The sequence below is a fragment of the Neopelma chrysocephalum genome, unplaced genomic scaffold, assembly GCF_003984885.1.
Source record: "Neopelma chrysocephalum unplaced genomic scaffold, ASM398488v2 Primary Assembly neopelma1_124, whole genome shotgun sequence".
Lineage (NCBI taxonomy): Eukaryota > Metazoa > Chordata > Aves > Passeriformes > Pipridae > Neopelma > Neopelma chrysocephalum.
This window is the reverse complement of record NW_020897786.1, coordinates 358,336-374,897: the sequence shown is the minus strand read 5'-3', so window position 1 is coordinate 374,897 and position 16,562 is coordinate 358,336. Positions and strand designations below refer to the sequence as shown.

Here is a 16,562-nt window from a genome sequence, read left to right as displayed (position 1 = left end):
CAGGGGGTGCCCTCAAGGGTTTAGGGTCCGCCCGTTGCCCCAGGGGCTCGCGGGAGCTGACTTGCCCTTGGGTTGTGGCAGGACGTGAAGCGCCGGGATGCCTGGGCTGTACAAGACATGTGACTGGCTCACATGGGGAAGCGCTGGAGACTCCTTTAGACATCAGTTGAATGGTGTTAATTGTTCTGCTTGACGTTCCTGCCGCGATCCGAGGCAGACTCTGTCTTCTCCCCCCTGTCGGACACACACTGACTGCCCCCCACACCCCTTTGGTGAGTGGGTGAGCTGGTGCCTGCGGAAATATTTATTCTACTGGGCACCAGCGCTCGGGATGGAGGCGTCTTGCCCGTCTGGTGCATATGAAGAGGAAACAGAAGCACTGAGGTTTCTTGATGGATTTGGGACCCCACTGTGTCTCTTCGAGCTGCTGCTTCATGATGGGACTGGGGGCAGGCGGGGGCTCGGAGTGTGGGGCTGAGCCTGCTGTGGGGTCTCAGGAAAGAAAGGGCTGGCTCACATGGAGACACAGTGGGCTGGGGGGGGCTGTTGTGAGCCTGAGGGTGGTGTCAGCCTGGCCGGAGAGAGCCGTGGGGCATGTGGATGTGCTGCATGTGAAGCTCTCCCTCTCCCAGTCCCTCATCTGGTCCTGCAACCCACAGCACCCGCTGCTCTGTGTCCATAGGCAGGAGCCACTGGTGTGTGGCCAATGGCTGGAGCAGGGCTGGGGGAGCTGGGGGAGCTCTTTGCCCCAGTAACGCAGCCAGTGCCCTGGGGGGCCAGGGCTCCATGGGGCTGGGGGTAAGTGGGGCACAGAGTTGGGGGCTGTGCCCATCACCCCACCTGGGGCTGCTGGGGTACCCCCGTGCCGTGCACGGTCCAGACCTGCCTGAAGCTCCTGCCCGTCACTTTCGAATTGGTTCCTGAGCTGTAACTCGGCAACACCCCCAGCCTTTCCTCTGCCCCCTACCCTGGCAAATGCTCCCCAAACCCTGGGGCAGCATATCCTGCTGGGGGGTGGCTGTAGCTCCCCTTTTTATCCACCTTTTGCTTTTAGGGCAGCTCCCCCAGGCCGTGGGCAGGTGCAGCGAGGAACAAGCACACTTAGGTTCTGCCAGAGGCACGTGGGGCTGTGCTGGTCCCTGCTCTGGCCTCTTGCCGGGGCTGGGGGCACCAGGCCCTGGAGGAAGCCGGTCCCTGCTCCCGGCTGTTCCCCAGCACCGAGGACAGGGGCTTTCTGGTCCTCTGCCCCCAGCCCCAGAGCAACTCTCCCTGGGCCGATGCTCTACCTCGGCCCCGCAGCGGCTGGGCCGCCCCAGCTCTCCCCCCTCTCCTGCTGCCCGGCTGGGGGGACATGGGGGCCGTGGGTCTCGGTTGTGTGTGTGTGTCCATGTCGCACCCGGCCCCGAGGGCCGCTGTACGGGGATGCTCTGCCCGCCGGGCTCTGTATATACTGTAAAAAGCAATTGTTTGAAAGCTGTTGTTTTGGGTTTTGTTTTCTTTCCCCATTTCTCCCCCATCCCACTGTACCCAGCTGGAAAGGAGGCTCTGGCTCTCTCGGCCCTGGTTCAGGTGATGGCAGCGCGATGGCCCCAGCCTGCTCTTGTTGTTTGACTCATTTTTCTCCCACTCTTCCTTGTCTTTGGAAGGAGGCGGGGCTGTGTGGCCCAGCGCGCTCCCCGGGGACAGGGTGGGCTATGCCCAGGGGCGGCTCCACCCACCCCGCGCCCCTTCCAGAGCCACACGCAGCCACGGGGCTGGGGACTGGAGGGGTCGGGGTGCCTGGGGGAGCCCCACATCACACCCGTGGAGGAGTGTCCCACTGGCTGCTCCTACCTCCAGCCTCGGCCGGTCCGGCACAGCCTGGTTCCCAGCACGGCCGGGGCCCACCAGCGGCTCCAGGGGCACAGAGGAGGGCGTCGGGGCAGGGGGGACTTGGGAGGTGCCACAGGCTTTGTTGGCAGTCGAAGAGTGTCAGGGGGCTGCTCCCCACCTTCCCAGTTGGGTCCCACTTGAGTCTCCCTTTAGGTGTTAAATGAAACAACCGTTTATGCGGAATAGGTTTGAGGTTTGACGTATCTGGGTTCTCTGGGTCAGTTGTTGCCCGTGGGGCCTCACCCGGCCCCTGCACTGGGGGGGTCCCCACTGCCCGGCCCCCGGCCAGGGCATCGGACCGTTGGTGTTTATAGCTCTTGTTTCCATTGGCGTTGCTGTGTTGGGTTTCATTTCAGTCTTCCTGACTCTGCCCTTCTGTAAAGTGTACATTATTACCGAGTTCCTTGTTTTTTTATATATATATATATATAAATATATATATATACAAACTGTACTCTTCTTGCCTTTGTACATTTGGGCAAGGAGGGAGAATAAATCTTTTTAAGAGACAATCACAAACCTGTGAGGGTGGCTTTTTCTTCCTGCTCCCCCCAAGTCTGGTCCTTTATCCCCAAAAGCTGTGGCCAGTGATTTTTGGGGGTGGGAGAGGGGGTTACCCCATCTCTGGGGCATGTGAGAGGGCTCAAGCAGCCTCATTGGTCTGAGGCTGCATCGCTGTGCCCCTGCATCCAGCCCCTCCACTCTGCCCTGGCACTCACAGCTCCTGGGGGTGCTGCAGCTGAACTCAGAGGGGATAATTTGGGGCAGAACCCCCCCCAGGCTTGAACCCCTGGGCACCAAGGTCCTGCCTTCCACCATTGCCCCAGGGAAGGCACTGGGCAAGCAGGGGGTGCCACGGGGCAGGGCTTGGCTCCTCCAGCTCCACCATGGAGTTGATCCGTGCAAGAGGCAGCACCCAGGGGCAGCAGAGGCACATTCCACATTTTCTAGAGGGTGTTTCTGAAGACACCAGTGATCTGAGACCTCCACATCTGCCTGCCTGTGCTGGAGGCAGGGCAGGGGAGAATTTGGAATTGTCAGAGCCGAAAGTGCAGTGGTACAGCCTTGTCACTGCAGCTCATTAAGGAGCTCAGATCAGCCTCACTCCAGCTCCCATGAACCAGGATCCTGCACTTGACTAGTAAAGGAGCAAAATGGTTCCCATCCCATCACCTTCAGGATGTGCCCAAGGGGAGCACCATGTGGTGGCAGCAGGGCCCTGGCACATGCAGGGGCAGGAGCAGGGGCAGCTCCAGCTGTAAGAAGGGATGAAACTGGGCCCTTCAAAAGCCATAAGCAGCACTCAGTGCTGCTTCAGCCAGGGAACACCCATTCCACAGGTCTCCTCTGTCAGGGGTCCATCGGCACAGCCCAGCTCCGATTCTAAACTGATTTAGGGTCTGAGGAGGGAGCAGAGCCACTGGCCCCTTGGTTTCATGGGATGGGAAGGAGGGCAAAAGAGACACAAAGTTTAAGATTATTTATTCACACACACTCATATCCCAGCCCTACCTCACTCCCCCCGGACCAAACACTGACCATGGTGGTTATGGAATGTGAGAGCACACAGGGACAATCTCACATGCTGGAAGAGCTGAGGGCATGGGCTCTCGGGACACAGGTGACACATCCCTCTTCCCTGGGGCCTGTCAGAGCCAGCCAGGATACAGCTCCCATGGCACAGGGACGTGACCTACTGCCAGCACCATGGTCACATCCTGGGAAAGCCCCTGGATGGGGAGACTGTCCCACTACCTGCCCCCACACAACCCTTTGGTTTGGATACAGCCTTTAGCAGCATCTCAAGCCTTGAGCTCATGCCTTTGGGAAGGCAGAGTAGAGGAGAGGGCCTAGGGCTGCTCTGTACCCGTCCTGGGTGGAGGGTAAAGGCAGGAGCTTTTTCTGGCTCTTTGGACCATCCCAACCATCATGGTGCATGTCAGGAAACTGTTCATCCCAAATAAGCAGCCCCAGGTGTGTGAAGTTCATCTGAATGCCCCTTTTATTGAACGCCGTGATAGTGCAGTGGGAACATGGAACAGGGTTAAGACTGCGTAAAACAAAAGCTGGAAGAGCAAGAAGTTTAAAAAGAAAAAAAAAGGGAAAAAAAAGTTAGACCAGTTAAACCAGCATTGGAGCAGAGACGCATGGGGGGTTTAATGTAGTGTTAAAGGATAAACTTGAGCGCCTCCTGCACGTGCCCCACACCAAACCAGGCCATTTGCTTTAAGTCTTGAGTGGGAAATGAAAGCGTTGTCTCCCAGCTGAGCACACACCGGGCAGGTGGGAGGCACCGCCGTGGGTCCGGTGGAGTCCCGGGGGTGGTGCCGCACCCCGAGCAGGGCCCAGGCCCCGGGGCTCCCACACCACGCAGCTGCACGGGAAGAGCTTCTATGCCAGTTCATAAACATCTTCCTTTTCCTAGTGATGATTACATGTGTGATAGATAGTTCTCTAGGCAACACGTTTCAATGAGTCAACTCTGGGGATACACAGCCCAATCTAACAATGAGAAATGCGCTTGCAGTCCAACAGAAACTTGGTTTCCCTTTCCTCAAGAAAGGAGGTGGAACCCTCTCTCCCCTCCACAGCATGTTGGGGTCCCGCTGGAGTCCCCACTGCAGCTACTCTTCGTCGGAGGAGGAGCTCTGATCCAGGGGATACACCATGAACATCACGTCCGGCCGCGACGGGACTGCGGGGTGACCAGGCCGCACGATCTCAAAGCCCAAGAAGCTGAATGTCTTCAGGAGTGGAGCTACCAAAGAGAAGGAGACCCATTACCACCAGGAATGATCCTGTTTACCTGCCTCACCCTCGAGCCGTGAATATCCAAGAGCACTGAACACCCTCTGGGAGTGCATCCAGAGCTTCCTGCACAGAGAGGAATTATGTTAAGGTGACAGCCCTCTCCAGCGGGAGGTTTTGTCTCTTCCTGTGCTCATCCAAGTGTGAAAGGGATTTGAGCTGTGCAGCTTTGTCCATGTTTCTTCCTTCCTTTGACAAACAGTGACGGTTGGTCATCTACCTGCACCAGCCGCACATCCCTGCTTTCCCAGGACACATGTGGCCATCCCACAGGTTTTATCCTGCACTTCTCTGGGCCCTAAAGCAGGAACAGACAGCAGCAAGCAGGAACCTGCAGAAGGCAGACACTTGCTGTCTCCATGAGGAGGTCCTGGAGCTCAGTGCAAACTCAAGACAGCTCTGCACAGCTTGGGAGCACCTCTGGAAATTCACACATGGGAATTCTGAGCGGGGTCAGCCCAGAAGCCCCCACACCTCAGGGCTGCCAGACAAGGTTCTGTGACACAGTGACTGTTACTGAAGCGATGCCTTCCCTGTGACCTGTGACAGTCACTCCGGTGCAACATCTGGTCCCTACAGGCCCCTCGGGTGATCAGCTCCAGGGCACTGAATGGCCAAGCAGAGGAGCTCCTGGAGGTATCTTCCAGGCAGCACTGAATTTCAGCTGCACTCGGGATCTGGGGTGCTCTACAACTCCTACAAACAAGCCCTGGTATGGGCTGTCCCCTGTCCCCAGCCTGTCACCCACGCAACCGCCGCTGGTGGTGACATAACAGCCAGGACTTAATCTGCAAATTATTCTTGGCATGGTAATATGGGATGATGACATCTTCCTGGGCTCAGCTCAGCTTAGCTCTACTAACGCCCTTCATTTCGGAGAAGTCGGTGCAGCTCGTGAAGCTGCAGAGTAAAATTAGAGCTGGGGTTGGAATTACTTGCTGGGTTACAGCCTGTACCTGGTGGGACTTAAAGTGACATGTCCCCAGCCTGGTACCTCCCTCAGCCCCCTCCATGCTCTAATCCCTCACCCAATGCGTCTGTTCTTTAGATCCTAAAGCCCCCGGAGCCGTAAGAGTTTCCAGCCAGGGCCAGGATTACCTGTAAATCTGGGAAGGGCAAAAGTGCCAGGAGATCTTTAAAAAGCAGCTGAATTACGAGGCACTAATCTGGAAGTGCTTGTTTCCCATCTAATAACTCCTCCCTGGTTTCACCTTCCACATCACCGCAGCCTGGTGCCAAACAGAGACTTCACTGCTTACCAAAGGGGGAATATTAACTGATTCTGATTAACTGATACCTCCTAAGTCATTCAGGAGCAGCTTTCTGCACCAGAGTATTTAATGGCAAGGCAAAAAGAAAGTCTTATCATGGAATCACAGAACGGTTTGGGTTGGAAGGACCTTAAAGCTCATCCAGTCCCATCCCCTGCCATGGGCAGGGACACCTTCCACTAGACCAGGTTGCTCCAACCCCATCCATCCTGGCCTTGGACACCTCCAGGGATGGGGCAGCCACAGCTTCCCTGGGCAACCTCTGATGTTGCTGTCCAGCAGATCTGCTGGAGAAACCAAAACACTCCCTCACCCTTACCCTCCAAAAAGGGCTTATTTCCTCCACAGGAAACTATTCCCATGAGAATTTCACATGTAACGACCTCTGCAATAGGAAGGGTCCCATGGGCCTTGCCCTGGAATTCCCAGGTTTCTGTACAGCTCCAGCAGCACTATGTGGGCTGTCGGGACAAACCCAAGCACAGGGGCCAGTCCTCACCTCGATCTTCTCTGCTTTTTCTGAAGCAGATGAAGACGTAGTTGACTTTCATTTTTTCTTCAGCAAACTCCAGCAGTGCTGACAACCTGCCAAGGAGGGGGAAGACAAAAGGACATCAGCTCTAGGAAGTTCTGTCCTGAGGAAGCCTCTGTGTGTTATCAAATTATCAACTGGATGTTTTCAGGCACAGAGATTGTTTACAGCCCCCTTCCGGTGAACAATGGGTGCTGAAACAATGGCCTTCCTGCCCTGCAGATCCAAGAGTTGTCCTTGCTGCGAGTAACCGACAAGTCCCTGTCCTGGCAGCCATGAACACCCTCCCCAGCCGTGGGGCTTTGGGACTGAAGCCTTCGTGGGCAGGAAGCAGAATATCACAGCTGGTCCCAGGCCAGGCTGCATCCCCCTCCACCAGCAATGCACACAAGGGGGATGTGGGAATTCTGTGCTTTTTGGGAAGGAAAAACATCCAGAACTGAGCTCCTGGCAGGCAGAGAAGGAGAACAAACCATCCCTGGAGGAGTGTGTGTGCAGGCAAAGCGCATGGACTGGATGGCACAGCTGCTGCACCCTGAATCCTCGCTTCCTGCCTTTCCAGTTGGATTATTTCTGCCACCTCTTGATGGAAGCGGCGCTGCATTAACCTCTCTGCGAGCCCCCGGGGTGGCACATGGAGCCACCGCTGTCACTTGTAACCACTGGCACTGCCAGAGCGGTGACAAACGGGCCTTCACTCCACATCTCATTAACCAGCCGTCAGCACGGGGGATTAAATTTGCAAGGGTTCTGTTAATATGTTAATGAACTACTTTAATTATGGCCTCTCCTCGGCTGTTTCACCCAGCTAAAAATAACCTGACAAAACTGCGCTTTAAGTCACAATGACACTGGCAAATAAATCCCCTCTCAGAAGGACCCGCTCCCCGGAGAGCCAAGAGATTTACGGGCCGACCGGAGAAATTACACAAACATTTATCTGGACTCGGGGTCAAATGAGACAAGTGTGAGACAGCAACGGCACTGCCACTTCCTGAAGGTGCCCAGTGAGGGTTTTTTCCTTAATTAGCCTGCGTCACTTAGGGATGAAGCCTACTTGGAGATTTAGGAGGAGCTGAGAGCTCCGCAGAGGAATCCAGCAAAGCCACAGCTCCATTGCAGCGGAGACCTCTGGCAGAGCACTTGGCAGGAAGGAGCTGCTCTGGAAGCTGCGTTTACACAAACTTCCCAGAGCTGAGCTGTCTGGACAAAACACGACTGGATTCTGCCAAGAGAAAAATCAGAGCTCCTGGCAGAGCCCAGCGCCAGCGCGGCAGCGCTCCAAGAGCAGATCCACCTACTGATGAGGAGAGCATCCATAGGATGGAGGGGTTTTTTTTCCTGAAAGAGAGGAAAACCTGCCAGGATAAGACTTGTCAAGTGGCCAAGATAAAAATAAAAATATAATGAATAAAATGAAAAAATAATAAAATATCAGAGAAAGGCTTGTTGGCTTTCCATACCTAAGTATGCAAAGATTCATCTGCTCATTTATTGCTTGTTTTTCATTAGTGTTGGGACTCAAAAAATAGTAACTCATCTAAAGTATCAAAATATATCTATGAAGGCCTAACAGGGCAGTTCTCTGCAGACATGGGAGCAGGATGTGCTTCAGACACACAACCCAGGTATGGAGCTGCCATTGCTCAGCTCATTCTCCCTGTACCCACAGCATGGAATCCCAGCATGGTTTGGGTTAGAGGGGACCTTTAAAGCTCATCTCATACCATCCCCCACCAGTGATACCAGGGACACCTTCCACTAGACTCGGTTGCTCCAAGCCCCATCCAAACGGGCTTTGGACACTCCTAGGGATGGGGAGTCCACAATCACCTATGTAAGCAAAGCCCTGCCCCCCCCAGGGAGCCATGGTTGCAGCTCTGGGATCCTGAACTTACCCTTCTTTGCTTCCATCAGCTAATAATCCATCAGGGATTTCCACAAAGAGGCTCTGGTTTGAGAGCACTGCATCCCAGGAGGAGGTCTTCACCTCTGTGACCTTGTACTGGAAGTGGACAATGTGAGGCTTCCCTTCGTGCACTGGGACATCTTGGCTAACAGTGATCTTCTCGTCCTGGGAAAACAAAATTGTCAAGTCCTGAACAACCAGGGGACAACTGGAGAGAGCAAATGCAAATAAATGGCATTAGGGTTTTACTGAGAAGAAGATTATGCTTTTCCCTTCCCCTTTCGCTGGCTCAGGGATGCATCTTGCAGTTCTCAGCCCTCAGAGTGATTTCTAGCCAAGGGTAGTGATGGTTCATGAACCGTCCTTCAAAGAACACAGCTGGACCCAATACAGAGCTTCTGCTGCCACAGCCCGACCAGTCAAAACCAGTGCCTCCCCCATCCCCAACACAGCCTTTCTGTTCCAGGGATGACCACAAATTGCTTTCCCAGATTTTCCAACCCATGGTTTGCCTCCTGGTGTAAGAGAGGAAAACACACAGCGCAGGGAGGTCCCAGAGCAGATCTGAGGCTGGTGAGAAGGTCGTCTCCAGAGACCACAAAGGCACATGTCCCTCTCCAGCCCTGCCCCAGCAAGAATGCCAAGCATGCGGATCTCAGATCCAGTTCGGCAGTTCCTAGAAAACAATCCCATGGTTAAAACACCATTCCTCCAGACAATCCCGGCAGGCAGTTGGCTTGCCCCTAATGATTTCCATGTTTCACTGCAAAGAGCCCCAGTGAAACAGCAAAGACCTGAGTTAACGCTGTTACTGCAGGGGAAGCTGAACTGTCCCGTGTGTTGGTGACAGCTCCTGCATCCCTGTTCCCTCACATTCCCAGTCACCTGCACAGCTCTGAAGGGCATAAGTAAAGCAGATATCCAGGGTCATGTGTGCTCTGCTCCTGAGTCACGGGAATGCCTGGGAAAGCCATGTGTCCCTCCCTCCTCGACAGGTGGAGTGGGCAGTGGTTTCCTCCACTGGGTCATTGGGGGAGCAGCCGTCCAGCCTCCAAGTATTTTAATTTAACAGGGTGATTAATTCAACAGCTCCTCACAAGCCCTTCCTGCCTCCTCAAGCTGCTGTCCCAGTGCTTTAATTCCTATTACCTTGTGTCTTAAAATAGCTGCCCCTTGGTGTGACAAAGAGGCCACCGAGCACTTTAATGCTGGTGGACAAAGTAACCCCACTGCAAATCGGGAGCTGCTTGGCCTCAGTGAGCAGAGCAGAGGAAGCTTCTCTTCGTTTAAAGCCCACAAAACTAATCTGAAAAACAAGTTTACACTTTACCAGAATAAATATCCTGTAGGAAATAAGTTTATTCATGGAGTTTGAAAGAAGTCTGCGTGGCTGAGCTCACTAGTTTTAAGCCAAATGCACCAAGAAACACACCCACAGCTGCTCCAGTGAGGTCAGGCTGTGCAGAGCGAGTCAGGGCTGAGCCCTGAGAGTTCTGCACTACAGACGTATTTAAAAAAACCAAATCCAAGGGGATTATGTGCATATCCCTCAGCACTGAATTTATAGGAGCCTTTTACAGTTGTTGTTAGAGTGCAGAAAGCATCTCTGTTCCAGAAAAGAGGCTTCTCTCCAGAAAAAGCTCACAGATGCTGCTTTTCTCATACTCACAAAACCAAAACCAGGGTGAGGAAGTTGAGGAAAGAGGGCTGGGATTGACACATGGGAGGGAGAGGTGTGCCTTTGAGTGGGAAGACTGGCAGGAGCACTGCCATAGGAGGGGAAAAGTGTTCTGAGCCATTTGGCTTGGAACTTCCTTGTCACCAGTTCTGCCCTGTGCTCCAAACCCAGCAAAGTTGTTCCCCAAACCCCCCCGTGACAGCCCAGGAACCAAAGGCAGCACAACCACAGGGATTAACAGAACCAGTTCTCCCGGTTCAGTGGGAATTATGTTTACACAGCTCAGGCAGCTGACAGTCTATTTCTAGGCATCCAAACAGAGATGCTGGGGAAGAGAAGCTGTTCCTCTGAAGCAGCAGCAGCTCAAAATTCTTTGGAAGCTGCTCAAAGCAAAATCCTGTCTACACAACAAGCGCTGAGTTTTAGTTCACCCTGGAAAAATCCCCCCACAAAATCCCCCTGCCATGTTACTGTGGGCAAAAAAAAAACCCAGCAGACTCTCTCTTACAAGCTGCTGCCCAAAACCAGCTCTCCAGCCCTCGGCTCCGTTTCAGCGATGCAAAGCCACAAGGACCAGCTTCTGCTTGGTTCCAATTCACTGAGCACAAAGTTTTCCACCCCAGCTCCACTCCTCGGATGTCCTGGGAAGGACAGGGGGGAGGCCCCGACGTGTTGGCAGGGTCAGGAGAAAGGATGTTATGATCCACCCCGGCCAAGCGACTGTAGAGAGCCACGGAAGCTCCAGCTGCTGGCATGTGCTGCACCTGCAGCCTCCTGCCAAGTCTGCCAGCCAGGGCACATCCTGGATGTCTCTGTGGCATTCCCAGCTCCAGCAAAGCTCCTTGGATGGAGGGCTGCGATTTAAGTCTCTTAACGCAAAAATACCAACACCTATAGGGAGCCCCAGCTGTTTAATTCATAGCGCTGCTGTATCTGAGTGCTGTGTGTGCTGGAGGAGGCAGCTCCTTTGGAAAAGTCATCCCTTGGACTGCAACAGCTGATACAGCTGGAAAAAGGACTTAAGCTTTTGGATCCAGATGCCTTTCCAGGTCATTCTGATGGCTGCTGGCTGAAAAGCTCAGGCTGCTGTAACTACAGCACTGCCAGACTTGGGCAACCAAGGGGGCAGAGAGAACCCCTGTAACCCCCACCTGAGGTCTGACGCATCTGGGACCCCTCATTCCAAGACAGGCACTGAGGGGCTGCAGCATGTCCAGAGAAGGGAATAAAGCTGGGGAAGGGTCTGGAGCACCAGGAGCAGTTGAGGGAGCTGGGGGGGGCTCAGCCTGGAGAAAAGAAGGCTCGGGGGGGACCTTCTTGCTCTCTACAACTCCCTGACAGGAGGGTGGAGCCAGGTGGGGGTCGGGCTCTGCTCCCAGGGAACGAGACAGGACAAGAGGAAACAGGCTGAAGTTGCACCAGGGGAGGTTTAGGTTGGATATTAGGGAAAATTTCTTCACTGAAGGGTTGTCAAGTATTGAATAGGTTGCCCAGGGCAGTGGTGGAGTCCCCATCCCTGGAGGGATTTAACAGCCATGTGGATGTGGCACCTGGGGACATGGTGTAGTGGGTGGCCTTCGCAGTGCTGAAGAGCAGTTGGACTTTACCTTAGAGGGCTTTTCCAACCCAAACAATTCCATGATTCTATGTTACAGAAGGGGCTGATTTTCTGACAGATTCTGCTAGTCTTGTCAAGCAATAAAGCCAGGAAGAATTCCATCCATATTTCTGGGATGCAGCTATCGGGATGACATCCCCCGTGCCTACATACCACTGCCAAAATCTCTGCAAGTTCATGGCTGTACTGAAAACTCAGAACTGTGATTCCTTCCAACAGCTCCCCCTCCACACTGAGCCCATTTTCTGCCTCTGGGCCTTGCCTGGTGGTGTACACGAGGCTTGGCAAAGCTGGGTGGCAGGAGTTTCACCTGCAGGGTCTCCTGTTTCTCACCTAGACAGGATTCGTTACTTGTCCTGAGCCCTCTTGAAGCTATTTTTTTACCTTCTTTCTGTGACAAGGAGCCTCTTGTGCTGCTTCTCTGGAGTACACACCCCTCTAACATCTGTGACAATTCACCTCGAGCATTCAGCTGATGGCACGTTGTCACTAGAGGCTCAGAGGTGAGGAACGTGTTAAAAATTCACCAAAGGAAACTCTGAAAGCTGCTGTGAGGTCTGGCATTCTCTCATGAATTCCAAGAGGAGGCTCTGGGAGCTGTGGCCCAGAAGGGTCTGTATCTTTTCATCATGTAACGTCTGTGTGCCACCCACGGGGTAATTACAAATCAAGTCTAACACCTATGACAACACCCCTGGCTCAACAGCCAAATTTGCAAGGTGAGCATAATTTTAGGTTGCCTCATCCCTGGCATGTGGAAAAGCAGCCCTTGTCCCAGAAACAGAGACAGATGTGAGCCAAAGTCACACAAGTGCCAATTATTCTACAGGAAGGAGCAGCCAGATCTCATTCAGAAGGAAAGGTCCCATGGAACAAAGAGGGATGAAAAATGAGAGAACTGCACAGAGCCACGTGCTCCTGCAAGTCTGCAGACACAAGCCTTCCTGATCTTGCCCTGCCCTTGCACATGTTCTAGAAACACCCCAGGCTGGGAGGTGGGTGGCTGCCTTTCCCATCTGTACCTGGGTTCAGGCAGCTCCCAGGCCCCGACAGCTTCACCTTCCGGACCAGGGCACAGGAGGGAGCTTATCAACCCTTCCCTCGTTGTTTCACCTTTCTGCTGCCCGCTTCCTCCTTCTGCCAGACATTTTCAGGAGTCCTTTCATGTTTTGATAATGCAGGCTCTGTTGACAATAGCTGCAACAGGCCCCTGGGAGCAGGGCTGCTGAATGATCTGCTGCACAATGGGCTCTCCTTTCTTAATAAACAGGTGATATTTAAGCAGGAGAGCCCTGCCTGCAGCTCAGTCGCTGAAAAATTACCTGTTCTCCCACTTATTACCTTGGAATGCTTTGCATTTATTCCCATTGGACTGCAAAAGGAACCAAACACAGTTGCAACACGAGTACAGGTCGTTACTTAGACGTTAAATCTTTCTCACCTTATATATCAGAGCCGAAAGAGAAGGATCCCTGCTACCCCCTCGCCCACCGGGGATCTTCGACAGTGGGTGAGGGGCATCAGGAGCACCACAGAGGCCCTGGAACGATGTGCCTGCAGCACTGCAGCTGGGGACAGTTACTCAAAGGTAAAATACTACTGCAAGAAAAAGAGAGAGAGAACACCAGGTTACATGAGCAGGGATCGTGGTTTGGAAGCTCTAGCTCCTCAAAACCCCAAATCACTCGTATCTCTGCTCTTCCACAGCACCCAGCTGTCGACGTCAAAACCACCCACTGCCCCAGTGGCACCAGAACTCGTGTGTTTTGTTAGGAATGGAGGAGGGGCTGGAGCCAGGAACCCGGACAGAGTGCTGAGCAACCTCATGCTAATCAGAGAGGCCTGGAAGGCTGCCAGGAGCAGATGGCTGGGAACGCATGACCAGATGAGCATGCATTTTCTAGAGACAAATATCTACAAATAGATCAACAGGGCCCAGGAGGAGGAGGTTTAAATTTCATGTTTTCAAACCGAGGAGGAGCGAAAGGGTTGGTTCTTCAGACACCTTCAACGCGCTCCACAACATCTGCGGCAACGTGTTCACAGGCACATGAAGCATCAGACAAGTGTCCCTCACCCCAACCCTAAAAATTGTAAGTTCACCCCAGAATCTACTTTTACAAGCAAGAAAACACATTTCCCTTGCAATTTTCAAGTTTGTTTGGAAGTCCTACACGTGGTCTTCCAGGCTCACTTTGGACACAACCTGCTCTGGCTTTTAGGAAGCTCATGAAAGCAAACTAATTTACTTTCTGAAGCTTTGCTTCCTCTCCAGCACCACAAAAGCTCTGTGTGGAGGCTCAGTGTTCCTCTAATACAGTCTGCAAAAGCCATGCAGGGAAACCAGTCCTTCCCCAGTGGGACATTATGGAACACACCAGAGCAGAGCTGTAGAAGCAGCACCAAAACAAAGGGGTGAGGGAGGGTTTTCATGAGCACAGGGCCAGGAACGAGGCTAAAGTGGATAAACTCTGCAGCTGTACTGACAACTCACTGTCTGTCCTGAAACTTCTCACTTGAGCTGTTCCCAATACAGTGTTTTTCCACTCTAATCCCTCTCCACGAGGCCGACAGGCTTAAATATCCAAACACCAAGTATGGAGCTGCACTGTCAGAACCACCTGAACCACTGGGGATCACAGACTGGTTCGGGCTGGGAGAGACCTTAAAGCATGTCCAGTTCCAGCCCCTGCCATGGACACCTTCCACCGGACCAGTTTGCTCCTGTCCAACAAGGAGCAACAAGGTTACAAGCCCTGTCCAACCTGGCCTTGTAACCTGCCTGTGCAGGCTGCAAACCAGCTACTAAAATCTGGCATTTCTGAATGCCAAAAACAAAACTCACAAACGCAGTTACAACACAGGCAGAATCCCCCAAGGATCTCGGCTTCCCACCTCCTACCAAAACCATCTTTCTACAGGAAACACAAATATTCTTCCTCCACTTGTTTCTTCCTCCAGGTTTGCTAGACTGGGCTCTGGCGCAGGGTTCCCATGTGCCATGGCTTAGAGCAGGGACCTCTTGGAGAACAGGCTATTTAAATACACCAGAAGATGTTCGAGGTCGAAGCCAGCGAAGCCGGGTGTTTTGTGCTCCCCCGGTGTGCCCGAGGCTATCAATGGGCCAGTGTGTGTTCAGTAGTAGTAGCTGTGGAGAGGATGACAAAGCACTTTGTGCCGTCCCCACCCCCAGAAAGCTGTTGGCAGCTTTGTTATTCCCTTCCCTCCTCCCTCACCCCCCAGCCAACAATGTACTATTGATAGCTCTCTCCAACTTGCGGCCAAGGCATGGAGAAGCTGGATAATGAAGTGGAGTTGTGGGAAAAAAAAAAATCAAACAGAGAGGCAGTAGTTTTCATGCAAAGCAGCTCAAGACACTTCCCAGTTTCGCTTCCTCTGACACATGCAGAAGTCAAAACACAAGCCCCCTTCAGCCACCGAGCCCTGCCTGTGGCACTGCCCAGACCTGCACACCACCACTATCCCTCCAAAATTAGGATCCCTGCACATCACCACTATCCCCTTCCAAAATTAGGGTCCCGAGAGCAGCACCCTCAGGGTGTATTTGGGGCACAGACTAAAAGAGATTTTGCTTCCTCCAGCTGTGTGCTTCAGCTCCTGGGAAAAAGTTCATGCAAACACCGAAAACGTCTGATCCCTCCACGCATCCGTGCACCAACAGCCCACTGCAACCCTGCTCCCTCAGGCCTGTTTGTAGCTTAAAAAATAGGCTTGTGCTCCCTTCTGACCTCTCTCCTCCTTGAAGAAGCTTTCCCACAGCTCGGTTGAGATTAAGACCTTTCCCTGGAGAAACTCCTCAGCAAAAGTGGCTCAGCTGAGCCCTGCCCGAAAGGGGAGCTGGAAGCGGCGTTACACTCTCATCCCGCGGGTGTAATTTTAACTCCCCAAGCTCCCAGCGATCCCAACCCCGTGCCCTGTCCCTGGGAAGCGCAAAGGACACCTCGGCAACTTGGGAACTCCGTCACGCTCCTTAGCAACCCTCTCACTCGGAGCCAGGCCGGGACCAGCACCTCGGGGGCTGAAATCCGCACACTTTCCTGTGTTTTAGAGTTTTAATTGTTTTGAACACTTAGACCAGAAGGAATGATCCAAAGAGCTCCCCTGACACTGGAGAAATTACGTTCTTTTGTTTGTTTTCCTTTCTGCCCCTTCCCAAAACAGGCTATGGAGATGCAGCTGCACTTGGCCCACAATAATAACAATATATTATTATTGCAAGACACATATCCAGGATTTGAGGAGCAAATTGCAAACAACCATCTGATGACCACAGCACAGGTCAAGCATCTCCCACAAAGGCAGCGGCCAAGAACCGGGGCTGCTCCGTGCGCATCCTCTGGGCTCTTATCGGCGACAGAGGCGCAGGAAATGACACTCTGGGGACTGTAAACAAGGAACAGACACACGAGATAAAATCGGTCAGCTGAGAAAAATACACAGATCCTGCAAGTTGGTGCCTGCTGATCCCCAACCTGGCTGGAAAAAGCCACCTTCCCGCAGGCAGGAAGAGGTGCGGGGGGTGCGGGGAGGGAGCGCCAGGGCCGGTCGGCGAGAGGTGCTCAGGCCGCGGCGAGCCCAGACCCACCCCCGGGGGGCTCCTTCACGGGGAAGCGACGCCTCAATGGGGATTTTAATCGCGGAAAGGCGGAGCGGCCTCCTCGCCGTCCCGCGGCCTCCCCACCGCCTCAGCGCCTGCCCGCGCCCCGGGCCCGCCCGCCGCCGCCGCGCTGAGGGACGATAGGACATGCGCCGCGCACCTGTCCTGGGTGTTTATCATCCTGGGCTCGGCTCCGGTCCGGCTGCGGCTCGGCTGGTCGCGCTGGTGCCCGGCTGCTGCCCCGCTCCGCTCCGCG

At 53.8% G+C, this 16,562-nt stretch overlaps 2 protein-coding genes across 5 annotated transcripts in view; one reads left to right on the top strand and one right to left on the bottom strand.

Moving 5' to 3' along the window:
- The window catches only part of ZNF609 (zinc finger protein 609), a 106,469-nt gene that overhangs the window by 47,822 nt on the left and 42,085 nt on the right, over window positions 1-16,562 (top strand). Inside the window, exon 9 of one of the 4 annotated variants that reach the window (XM_027698098.1) lies at window positions 82-2,387. The exons of the other annotated variants lie outside the window; for them this stretch is intronic. The gene's annotated coding sequence lies outside the window, so the exon portion shown is untranslated. Of the gene's footprint in view, window positions 1-81; window positions 2,388-16,562 lie in introns of those variants that run through there. 4 annotated transcript variants of the gene reach the window in all.
- Window positions 3,848-16,501, bottom strand: OAZ2 (ornithine decarboxylase antizyme 2). The gene is given in 6 exon segments (XM_027698102.1): window positions 3,848-4,630; window positions 6,451-6,536; window positions 8,382-8,557; window positions 13,130-13,210; window positions 13,212-13,287; window positions 16,467-16,501. Coding segments are annotated over 6 exon segments (573 nt in total). The 5' UTR covers window positions 16,487-16,501; the 3' UTR covers window positions 3,848-4,496.